This window comes from Ictalurus punctatus, chromosome 14 (assembly GCF_001660625.3).
Source record: "Ictalurus punctatus breed USDA103 chromosome 14, Coco_2.0, whole genome shotgun sequence".
Lineage (NCBI taxonomy): Eukaryota > Metazoa > Chordata > Actinopteri > Siluriformes > Ictaluridae > Ictalurus > Ictalurus punctatus.
This window is the reverse complement of record NC_030429.2, coordinates 27,790,086-27,802,585: the sequence shown is the minus strand read 5'-3', so window position 1 is coordinate 27,802,585 and position 12,500 is coordinate 27,790,086. Positions and strand designations below refer to the sequence as shown.

Below are 12,500 nucleotides of genomic sequence, written 5' to 3'. Positions count from 1 at the left end.
GTGTGTTTGTGTGTGTGTGTGTGTGTTTGTGTGTGTTTGTGTGCGTGCGTGTGTATGTGTTTGTGTGTGTGAGACGGATTTCATTTGAGTTAAAACTAGTGCCTGTTCTCACTTCAGAAAAAGCTTCACCTCTGACTGTTACACAGCGCTGACACTGGAGACTCCTTCCTTACATATTACATAAACATCTCCTCACAGAAAACTGCACCACATCAACGATTACACATCATACAAAGTGCGCTGTACATGTCCCTGTGAATGAGCTGTTACTATAGAAAACGTATTAGAGCTGCTGTAGAGAATTAATCAACACCTCCTGACCAATCAGAATGCAGAACTCAGCAGCGCTGTGCTGTGGTGTGACCATGTGAGAGTTAAAGTGGGAAAAGGGAAGATGATGTTGAGCTGCAGTAATGTTTCCTCTCTGATTTCACTCTTTCCTCCTATATTAATCATCCCACCGAACAAATAAGGCCTCAAGTATTTATTTAAAGAATTAACTAAAATATAAATCTAAGACAATTTCAGGCTTGAAATTTGGAATATTAATAACAATAGGTTCAATAATTTTAAATTCAAAATCTTTAATAATAATAATCATCATCATCATCCTATAATCTTTCATATGTTTAAAATGCAGTACAAACCATTATGGTGTTTTTTTGTGAAAGGAAAAATAAAAATAAAGGCTACCAAAAATAAAATAATAAAATAAGCAGATAATAAAAACAGTGGCAGAGAAAAGGTATTAATACAAAATGTAAAAAATATATATATCAAAAGTTTAATAAAAATATTATTTAACATTTTATTCATTTTAAATAAAGAAAATAATGTAAATTTAAAGAATTGAATGAAAGTAAAATCATTAAAAAGTATAAAATAACTAGAAAAGTAAGTCCAAGGCTAGAGAACTCATCATATACTCATCATTACAATTCCTGTCTTCATGATGTTTGTGTTGTTTTCACTGAGACACTGGATTCACAGCTTTTAATTCAGCTGTATTTAGAAATAATAAACGATTGCGTGTGTATGTGGTCTGATGTCAGTGCGCAGAGTGTTTGTGCCCAAAGAGCACTTCCTGTTGCTGTCGTGTGACGGCCAAACAGACGTGCAGTGGAGACACGGAGGTACGAGTCTGATGATCGTGAACAGCACGAAGCAGAAGTTCTTCTCAGACGGCATGCTGTACATCAGTGACGTGGAGATGAGCGACTCGGGCCTGTACTACTGCAACGACCGACCCATGGCACACGTCACCGTGCTCAGAGGTACACCTCACACTGAGATCAGTATGTGTGCAGTGTATGTTTTTACTCTTCATTTAACATTGAGCTTAGTGTTATTGTTTTGCTGTGCAGGTGATGATGTTGTTGTGTGTGAAGGTGGAACTCTCTACCTGCGCTGTACGCTCCCTAAACAGCGCTGGGCTTTTAAACACACCGCCGAATCCAAGAAAGAGTTCATCTCTACACGCTTCAAGAACGGAACGGTCATAAAGGAACGTCCGGATCCAGACTCGCGCTTCACACACACTTCTAACCATCTACAGATCCTCAACCTACAGCAGCTGGACTCAGGGACGTACTTCTGCAGCGGCAAAGACATCGCCGTGGTTACTGTTACATCAGGTCTGATCTCACATTATAGACAATAATAATAACTACAGGATAATCAAAGAAAATCAATTACATCGGCTGCTATACCTATTCATCCAGTCAATTCTAAAAAGTCACAAAAAAAAATCTAAGTTTTTATTTTGATATACATCAAAATACATTGATATACATTACATTTGATTTAATCAATTTGTAAATTTATAAAAACCTGATTCTGATTTTTTCTTTAATGTTTTAGAAAAAAAAAAAACCTAAATACAGACATTTTCTCAGAAATCCCTCTAATATAACTAAATAAAATGTAAAGGAAAATACAAAAATAATGTGTTAATTTTGGAATTAAAAATAAAGCTGATTCTGGTCTAAATTGTGATAGATTTTTAACACTGTGAGATTAATTAGATCATATTAGATTAGATTCCACTGTTTTCTATTTTTGAACAGTTTTTGTTTTAAAATAAACTTTTAATATATTTTTAAAAATCTGTTTTGAGGAGCAAAGCAAAACTTTTAACACTTATAAGTGCTCATTATGAGATATTCTAAAAACATTATAGAGATATTCTCAAATATTCTGATGTTGAAAGTCTTTTTTTTTTAAATGTTTAAACAGTTTTTAATATTTAATATCACCAAAATTGTAAAAAGTTAATTCTGCTCTCAACAAAAACAAAACAAACCAATTAAAATGGTCTCTTAAAAAAGAGAATTTAGCTCATAATCGGAACATGACACTGATCACAGTTAAAACATTTTAATGCTCAGTGTAATAACAGTAATAACAACAACAACAACAACAACAATAATAATAATGATAATAATAATAATAATAATAATAATAATAATAATAATAATATTCATGGGGTGAAACTTTTCAATCTGGCAACATCTCTGATCTGCATAAACCTATTGAATGTATTAGAACTCCACAAAAATCTGAAATTTAACACAAAGTTTATGTATTTATTATAAATGTGATTATCTACAGTGTTTTAATTGCCATCAAATGCATATAACAAATATATTTAAAATATAATTTATGATCTATTAAGCTTAATAAATAGAATATTTGTTCTCTATATAAAGGCCTAAATGATGAATTATCAGCCAGTGAAGCTCGACTGGGAGACAAAACACTCAACATGGCAACTTTTGTTTATTTAAATTCACATAAAATCCTCGTTCTATTTTTTTTTCCAATAAAACCACTGTGAATTAAATATATGTTTAAAGTTTAGAGAGCTTTATTTTGAAGTTTATATGAACATATTTATTTTAAGTGTATTTTAATGAACCTTGTGTTAATCTGCAGAGAGCAACACACACCAGTGTCCTACTACAGGTACTAAAACTTTATTTATACTGTTTCTTTATACTGTGTGTGTGTGTGTGTGTGTGTGTGTGTGTGTGTGTGTGTGTGTGTTCATAAATACTGTATATATATATTTTTTTAAATTAACGTTGGTAATAATACACTGGTGTTAATGTGTGCCATCACTTTGCCTTTCAGAAACAACCGAATGGGGAAATAACGGCCCTCAGAAGTCTGGAAATGGTACACTGACTACACACTAATACACACAACACATAATCCGAGTAAACCACCTTGTACACACTACACACTCATCACTCATCAGTCCACTGTGGGCGTGTCCCAAATCACACTCCCTATTCAGTGTATAAATCCCATGGTGTTTACTGTAGAGGACGTTCATGGTGAAACTGAAATGAAAGACCTTCACTTACATCTTTTTAATGAAACCCCATCAACAGAGCATTTAAAAAAAAAAAAATTACATGCTGAATTGGGTCAAAAGTGAATGTTATTCCCCTCTGCGTTGCATTTTTCCTTTCATCACTGCGTTGCAGGCGCACCACACTAAAATCTAATCACTGTCTAATCGCCCCTTCTGGGTGTGGCTGTAATTCAGAGACTACAATTCTACTGCATTGAACTGTCAATCATCACATTTTTCAGAATTAATAGTAAAACACGATATAATTATGAACAGGAAGACTGAAGAAACAGAACTGAGGAGATGCACCAAATTTGGTGTCAGTAAATCAAGTCATTGCTGAATTATTGCCTCACTTCCTGTTTGACAGTTTGTTTTTTTCGCACATCAAAAATGAGAGAATTTTGTTTGGGTTGCTCTCGCAATGCTATGAGACCAACCCAAAGTACATGGACGATCGGACAAAATCTTTATGAGAGAAAGCAATAACAAAAAAAAAAAGTGTTTTTGAAATAATTAAAAGTGTTTTCGACTTCTTGGTTGTCAAATCACAAATTAGTTGCACAAAAGCTTCCAAGTAATCAGGAGAAAGGAGAATCCTGATTTGATGTTGAGTGACTCTCAAAGTTATGAGCAGTTTTTACTAATTTGTGAGTCATAGCACCATCTAGAGGCGAATTTAGAAACAAAAGTCTTTAGGCTGTGTTAACTAGCTTACAAAGTTTGGTCTGAAAATGTCACAGTGTTTAAATGAAATAAAATTATAATAAATTAAAGCGCTCACACATGAAATTCTTAACTGTACACCAGGTGTTGATTAGGAACATTTAATTTTGGCTTCTGTTGTTTTGTGTAAAGGTTGTTGTGCTTCAAAATTTATACATGTTTGTGTGTGTGTGTGTGTGTGTGTGTGTGTGTGTGTGTGTGTGTGTGTGTGTGTGTGTGTGTGTGTGTGTGTGTGTGTGTGTGTGTCAGTGGTGCTAGTTGCCGTCCTCTCTCTGTGTGTGTTAGCCGTGGTTACGGTCGTTCTGCTCTCGGTGATCATGTGTCTGAAGTTCAGCAGCAGAAAAAAACTGACAGGTAAAATATTTCATTGCAGCATCAATAAAAATATATATTTCTATTTAATTCATCTAAAAAAAAGAGGAAACTTTACATATTTAATGAAGTACAGAGAATGGAACGCCTACCTTAAAGCTGCATAATACTTAAAGGTGCTATAAGGAATATCAAGTAATAAATCTGATAAATATACATATAAATATAAACATATCTAACACAAAACTGTGATTTGTCATTTTGCCAGGTTGTGGATTCACTAACTTGTTTACTGTTTACAGTTTTTTCTGGCCTTGAAAAGTAAACCCCGCCCATGTATGTCAGAGCCGCTTAGCCCCACCCCTTTCCCCTTATAAAGCAGCTCTCAGCAGAATCACACCTATAATCAAACATGTACACTTTTACTGACTAGAACTCTGCCGCATAAGTAATTAGTACTTTCTTTGACTGTACATGTTACCCAGAATGCACCGCTATACGTGATTTTTTTTTTTGTTGTTTTGTTTTGCTTTTTAATGGAAGCTAAAGCAGCTGATTTAACAAGAATCATCAGCACACCACATCCTTAGCATCTAATATACGTAGCTACTGTAGCAGTTATTACTGAATACGTTTAAAAGTAAAGACGACGAGCGTGCAGTAAAGCAGCGATGAACTCTCGCGTTAGTTTATAGGAGTTTTCATAGCTGTGGGTTATAAATGTTTGACTCTTTATGTTTTGATTGTATTTATTAGTCTCCACGCCAGAGGAAAGTGTGCTGCGGCCGCAGAAGAGACGCGCGGGCGGCGCTGAAGCAGTGACGCTTCAATCAGCAGGTCAGAGACTTTAAATCTGCTAACACTTTAGCGAGGAAGCTTTACGCATGAGGATAAAAAGTTACACTTATTTAAATTCTCTCAGTGTGATGAGAAATTCCGTGACGTTTATTTCAGGCTTTAATAATAAACAAATAAATAAATAAATAAACAAACAACCCTATGTTCACACCCTAGCGAGCGACAGGTAGGATAACGTTCATTTCCTTCGCACCTGTGCGACACGATGCCTTCGGAATTCTGGTTTTCACACTGATATGCAAATTAGCCATGATTTGCTGTTAAAGAAGCGATTAATCCGAACGATAGTCTCAAGTGATTCCTGGAATTAATTCCTTCAGTGCGTGTGGTGCGACGTTTCTTCCCTTCCCCGCTCACAACGATAGTTCCCATTTACTGGAAGAAAATCTTTCTTCGTTTTATCCTGTCACATACGAGCTGTCATTAAATGCGTTCAGAGACATTAGGAAGAAACATGAAGCTGGGAAGGAAGTCGCAGAGATCGCTGGTGTCTCTGGTGAGTGTGTGTGGCTAGAACAGTTAGCTTGCTTAGCTAGGACGAAGCGGAGTGTGTGACTGTTACGACCCGAGACGAGCACAGGGAAAACTCTTAACACAACTGAGTCGAGTTTTTAACACTGATTACTGTGTTCCTTAATTGGTATATAGGTTACAATGGAACTAAAAAAACAATTTAAAAATACACAGGACAGGCCACGCCCACAAGACTGAAACTACAACACACAGGAGACTCGTAACCTGTGAGTGTGAAGTCCAGAATATAAAGAGTTAATGAATAGGAATGAATTAATAGCAGTAGTGTGTAGGGTGTAGGGCAGCATTCTGGGCACAGGGCTTGTAGAGCACTGACCTGTGTGTGTGTGTGTGTGTGTGTGTGTGTGTGTGTAGCAGATGCATTGAGGAGCTGTAATGATGAGGTGAGTGCTGCTTCCTCACTTCACTTACCTTGTATTAAAGGTCATATATAACACACTCATTAAATAAAGTTGCAGAAGTATTGGCACCCTTCCTTCAAAATAAGCAGAATAATAATCATAAAAAAAACACATTTCTAAACACAGTTTTGAAAACATTTTTACACACTTTGTGTGTGTGTGTGTGTGTGTGTGTGTGTGTGTGTGTGTGTGTGTGTGTGTGTGTGTGTGTTTCAGATCCACTATGCGTCATTGGGGAGGCAGAACTGGAGAGCTCGAGGCTGGAATCAGCAAAGCAGGCAGCAGGTCATTTATTCCACACTGCTGCTGACTCCTAAACACACACCTGCACACACACCGTAGGATGGACACACACACACACACACACCATAGAACACACACACCCACCCCCACACACACACCACAGAACACACACACCACAGAACACACACACACACACACACACACACACACAAGCACACACAGACACACACACCTACACACCATAGAACACACACACACAACTACACACACACAACTACACACATGCAACTACACACACCGTAGAACACACACACACACACACACATTCACACACTCACACACTCACACACGATTCTGAAGTAAATTAGTTAATCACAAGTTAAATAGCGTTAATAATGAGATGTTTCAGGGCTGTAATGGTGTTTCCAGGTTATAGAATAATCCTCTAATGCAGCTTTAACACAGTGGGAGTTTCCCCTGAACACACTCTCACTCACTTCCTCTCAACATCATCAAATTACAGCTGTTATAATAAATAAACTACATGCATGAGAATGTAGACCAGTTTACTGCCACACAACAATACAAACCAACAATAATAACACACATGTATTAATGTAGATAATGTTGTGTGTTTGTGGTGAAGTCACTTTGTTATGATCATTTCATTTTGAATGATTTATGTAAAAACCTCTGGGGGTTTTTTCTGGAAAATGAAACTGAAGACATGAGTAAAGGAACTGATAAACAGTCTGGAAAATCAGGGAAAGTCCTGAAATCCCTCTTTAATTCATGCATCATGAATCAGACATGTGTAAACACAAAGCGCTTTATTTATTCACTTACAGCTGATTTATTATTCATGAGCATGGTGTATTTATCCACACTGTTGAGGCTTCAACACCACAACAACGCTACACGACAGCTTCAAACACTGACTCTTTAAACACGCTACATGTACAGTATATAGAAAAGGATTTAAAGCTACATATATGCTTTACTTTAAGCTACTATAAAAATATGCAAATGTGGCAAACATCATAAAATATACTGATATTGAAAATGAAGAAATGGTTATGTGGGTTTGTTATAAGTTCTTGTTCTGTCTCTCTCTCTCGCTCACACACACACACACACACACACACACACACACACACACACACACACTGAGAAAATTATGTAGTAAGCAGATGTTTAGCTTAAACTCTGGGACTTTTGGTGCCCTTTATGGCGACAGTGTCATAGGTGACGTGGTTAGGAGTTGGAGTGTGTCTCTCCCGAGATGTTCCATTGTGTCTGAGACTTGCATACTGCAAATCTGCCTCCTACAAACACACACACACACACACACACACACACACACACACACACACACACACACACACACACTATTTAACAGAGGTTTCAAACTAATTACAAAGTAAATATGCATTTCACACATACTGACATATATTTTAGTATAAAGGAAATATGTCCATGTTTATATGCGAAATATTTTTGCTTGTCCACATGGGGTTGGTTTGACTGGAAAACAAAATTCTGACTCCGAATGCCAACAACTTCCAATCAGAAGACAGTAATTATGAATAATCATTTATAACATGAAAGTTGAGTCATTTTGAGTACTAATTCATGCACTAAATGCTAATTAGCTACTGAATTAATATATTCGTATTATTTTTTATAGTGACTCTTTTTTTTCAGTGACACTGTGTTTAAATACACCCAATAACCAAACCACACATGCCTTTATATTTTCTAGACGACTGTTACTGTTAACACACAGACTAGAATTTCTGATACCTGTGTTTATCCACTGTTAACCACTGTTTGTGCTTTTGATAATCTATAATCTATGAGAAATATTTATGTCCTGACCTCGCTAGCTTGTTTTTCTTTTAATTCCCTCGTGCTTGTTTTGTCTGGTAGTCTTTTGACCTTGTGTTTCTGTAACACTCATGGAAGTTCCCTGATAAAACCATTTGCATGCTGGATAATATTAGATTAAGCATGCTCGTGCCAAGAACGTTCAGAATAATCCACAATCGTTAACGTTTAAAAATAGCTTGCAGCTCATTGGGCTGCGTTTCAGTTCAGCTCTAACTCACACAGGATAGACTGAATGCAGTTTTAAACATGAACTGAATTTGAACTGAATTTGTCTCTTGATTTGACTCCAGACTGATGTAATTAGCATGCTTGTATCTGTGAAATGCTAATCATCCCCTTGACTTTTTATTAGCTATCAATAAAGTGTGTTGTTATGTTTCCCCTTAAAAGAGATAAAAAGTCATCTGATCATATTCGAGTTGTGCTGAGCCTAAAATCCAAGGTTTACATCACGATTGTAATTTGTTTGGATTATATATTTTATATACTTACTGTAGGGGTTTATTTCTAATAATGGAAATTATATATTAAAACTTATAGTAAAACTTAAAAAGAGTAATGTGACATGGTTAAAACGTGCTGTATTACCTTCATGCCATTGTCTTTCATACACTTCATACAGGAGGATGAAGGACGTCCTGGAAAAGGAAAAATTCTTATAAATACTTATAAACTCAAATATAATTCAACTCAAAAATAGTACACTTCAAATATACCACCAACTCAAATATAGTTCAGTTCAAATACAGCTCATAGCAAATATATATATTCCAAACTCAACTAGTGCTCAACTCAAATGGTAATCAAGTATATTTAACTGAAATGTATTTCAACTCAAATACAGCTGAACTCAAAATATCTCAAATATAGTTAAGCTCAAATATGTTTGAACCTATATATTACGCATCCCAATTATACAGTATTTCAACTCAAATATTGCTCAGCTCAAATGTAGTTTAATTCAAATATTGTTTAATTATAATAGAGGTGAAAGGAAATAGACTATTTCAGCTTACATACAGTCACTAAGTTAAATATAGTTATTATAACTATAAACAAGTACGCATTTAATCATAAGCTATTCTGCAAACAGTATATAGATGCAGGTGGAATAAAAAATTAAGGACAACAACAATACAAGTGTGTTGAATGTACAGTAAGAAGGGAGCATGGAGTTAAATTATAAATTGTTACATACCCCCTTAACAAGTGCACTGGATAGGTTCCAGATGTAATTTATTACACTAGGTACTGCACTTTCTTTAGCAGAGAAGCCAAATCCCTTGCTATTGGGATATCAAGTGCACTAAACTGAGTGCGAGAGTCATAATTCCATACAACTTGCAGTAAGGCATTCAATCCAAAATGGCTCCCTACTCTGTACATATGGACTAAACACTATGTAGTGTACATACAGTATACAGGACATTCTCTTTTGGACATAAACTGAAGCTATTTTTAATACTAAAGAAGGAACAGAATTCAATATTGCTTGTTCATGGAGATATATTGCACTTAGTGCACTAGATAGGGCGTAGGGAATGTTATTTCAGTGGCAGCATTCATGCAAATTCAAGCCAAAAATATCATGTGCTGAATCTAGTGTTTCAAAGAAAAAGAAAATGACAAAGCCTTCCAGAGAATTTCAAGGTTTCGCCTCTCACCTTGTTTGTAGACGACACCGAGGCAGAGCATGAGCATGAGCGTGAGTGCACAGCAGACAGATATGAGAGGCGTCCAGCACTCTGTACTACCTGAAGTGTCATCCACCACATCTGAAACAAAACCACAGCGTGTCGTGAGTGAACAGGAAAGGAGTGAACCTGCAGAGGCTGTGGCTGGAAACTGTTTACTTACTCTGGCATTTCTCAATAAAACCAGAGCACAATGCCTGAGTCTAAAAAAAAGCCTTTAATAAATGAATCGGGGTCTCAAGTTTCGCTATGAGTGGCGTGACTGAAAACATGGTCTAATGGTTCTTAAATGTTACAGAGAAACTGGCGGTCTTCATATGAACAACTGACAGTTTCATTGCCCCTGAACAATAGACCAGGAAGAAACATCACACCGATTCTGCCTTTGACAAAAGTAGAACATATTGAAATCATTCTCATGGCTGGATCAGGACGCTGTCACAAGGATGAACTTTAACAGGGAACATGGCAAGCACATCACACACAACGCTGTTGCCAAACTTATGAACAAATTCAAAATGACTGGAAGTTGGACCAACCAAGAAGTGGACGTCCACAAACATCCACTGATGAAGGCACAACCGACGTGGTGTTGAAATACATAGTCCCCTACATATGGAGTCTTTTGGGACACCCTGTAATGTGTGTGTGTGTGTGTGTGTGTGTGTGTGTGTGTGTGTGTGTGTGTGTGTGTGTGTGTGTGTGTACATGATTGAGTCCAGGTGTGCATGTCCAAGTTGCATGAGTCCAGGTGTGCATCAGTAATCCAGTGAAGTGTGTGTCTGGAGTTTGTAGGCCACAATGTCTCTTGGGAGTTGTAGTTGAATGCCGTTGATATGACAGATGGCAGGTTAAGTGTGTATGTGACTTCAGTGATTCTTTACAGACTCTTGAATGGTCCAATGGAATGTCGAGACAGTTTCTTGTAACCCCGGATGTCTTTAGTGTAGAGCCAGACTCCATCACCTGCCTCATATAGGTGCATCTCACCCTGACATCAGTCTGCAAATTCTTTATTTACCTGGGCTGCTTGTTTGAGGTGTTGGTGGGTGTCGTCCCACACATGTTTGCTTCATTGAAACGACTCATCAACTGCAGGGGAGTCTGTGGGATTGTTATTCCAAGGAAATAAGCGAGGTTGGTAGCCTAGAACAGTGGTTTTCAAAGTGGGGGCCGCCAGGGGGCGCCAGGGGGGCCTCAACAGTTTGGTGTGAAAAATAAATTCTCACTTTCAGACAACCACACACACAAACAATCAATTCCTAATGTAATGTAAAGTAAAGATGTAAGATGTAATTATTAATAAAAAAGGGGGATATATTCAGAAGTCTGTATTTTTAATGTGCTTTAAAGACATCATGCAAAAGGGGGGCCTCGGTCACATGTTAATGCCATTTACCCGGAAAAGTTTGGGAAGCACTGGCCTAGAACACACTGGAATGGAGTGAGCTGTGTGGCAGAATGGCAGACTGAATTCCGGGTATTCCAAGGTTAAGAACCAGGCCTACTCATACTGATTAGTGGCACAAAATGTTCTTAGGAAGAGTTCAATCACTTGGTTCTCTCTCTCAACCTGTCCACCGGTTTGCAGGTGATAACCCGAAGAGAGGCTGACCGACAGTCACAATTTTTTCCATGGAGCACGGTTAAAAATGAGCTTGGCTCTTTGAAAGGCTGAGGATAAGCCGGGGAGCAGAATCCGGTGGAGTGATTTGGAATATTTCTTTCTTGTAGGACAGTGAAGGGGGCTGGCTGTTCTGGGGCCATGTCTGTTTCTGAGTCCACCTCGCAGTTTATAGTGCCCATAAACTGGGACCATAGTAAAAGGAACTCTTCGCAGTGCTCTTGAGGAGGGACTGGATGACAATGTGAAAGGGAATTGGCCTTTATGTTCTTTGAGCCAGGACAATACAAGAGGGGAAAGTTTGAGAAGAACCTTGCCTGTCGTGAAATCAGTATTTTTAAAGTCTTCATATACTCCAGGTTCTTGTGGTCTATGTGGATCATGAATAGATATTTAGCACCCTCCAGTCAGTGACGCCACTCCTCCGGCGTGTTTGAGCACCTGGATTACATGGTTGTCATCTAACATTCTGAGCCATTTACAGAGTACATCATTAATAAGGCACTGGAGAATTTCATCACACAGTACTTGAACTTGCCAATGGTGGTGCTAAAGGCTGTTTTCCACTCATCACCCTCACAGTTGCATGACGTGACAGCTAAGAAGCCTTGAAGAACCCTTTTCGAAGACTGTATAAGGTTAATGCAGCTAACAAGTAGTGGAAGTTAGAGAACATACCTAAACAAACAGCATAATGAAGACCAAAGCGTGATAAAAACAATCTGGGACAAAGTTCTGTAAACGTATCAATCTGGGTTTAGTTATGAAAACTTACTCAAAACTTACTCAAAACTTTGAAAATCACACAGAGTAATATTAAATCCATTGTTAAAAAAATGAAAAGAATATTGCACAACTGA

At 37.4% G+C, this 12,500-nt stretch overlaps 2 protein-coding genes across 4 annotated transcripts in view; one reads left to right on the top strand and one right to left on the bottom strand.

Annotated features, from left to right (window-relative positions):
- Window positions 1-7,340, top strand: part of LOC108274833 (uncharacterized) — a 9,218-nt gene extending 1,878 nt beyond the window's left edge. Inside the window, exons 2-9 of one of the 3 annotated variants that reach the window (XM_053685721.1) lie at window positions 1,053-1,274; window positions 1,389-1,634; window positions 2,935-2,964; window positions 3,133-3,177; window positions 4,334-4,438; window positions 5,153-5,233; window positions 6,143-6,171; window positions 6,406-7,340. In XM_053685721.1, the coding sequence (XP_053541696.1) occupies window positions 1,053-1,274; window positions 1,389-1,634; window positions 2,935-2,964; window positions 3,133-3,177; window positions 4,334-4,438; window positions 5,153-5,233; window positions 6,143-6,171; window positions 6,406-6,531 (884 nt within the window). In that variant the 3' untranslated portion in view covers window positions 6,532-7,340. Of the gene's footprint in view, window positions 1-1,052; window positions 1,275-1,364; window positions 1,635-2,934; window positions 2,965-3,132; window positions 3,178-4,333; window positions 4,439-5,152; window positions 5,234-6,142; window positions 6,172-6,405 lie in introns of all 3 variants that reach the window. The other 2 variants (XM_017485256.3, XM_017485255.3) reach the window with 2 other exon arrangements.
- LOC108274860 (uncharacterized) overlaps window positions 7,165-12,500 on the bottom strand; it is an 8,942-nt gene continuing 3,606 nt past the window's right edge. The window contains exons 4-6 of the mRNA XM_053685740.1: window positions 9,987-10,097; window positions 8,911-8,960; window positions 7,165-7,757 (exon numbers count right to left, since the gene is read on the bottom strand). Coding sequence (XP_053541715.1) covers window positions 7,632-7,757; window positions 8,911-8,960; window positions 9,987-10,097 — 287 coding nt within the window. The 3' untranslated portion in view covers window positions 7,165-7,631. The remainder of the gene's footprint in view (window positions 7,758-8,910; window positions 8,961-9,986; window positions 10,098-12,500) is intronic.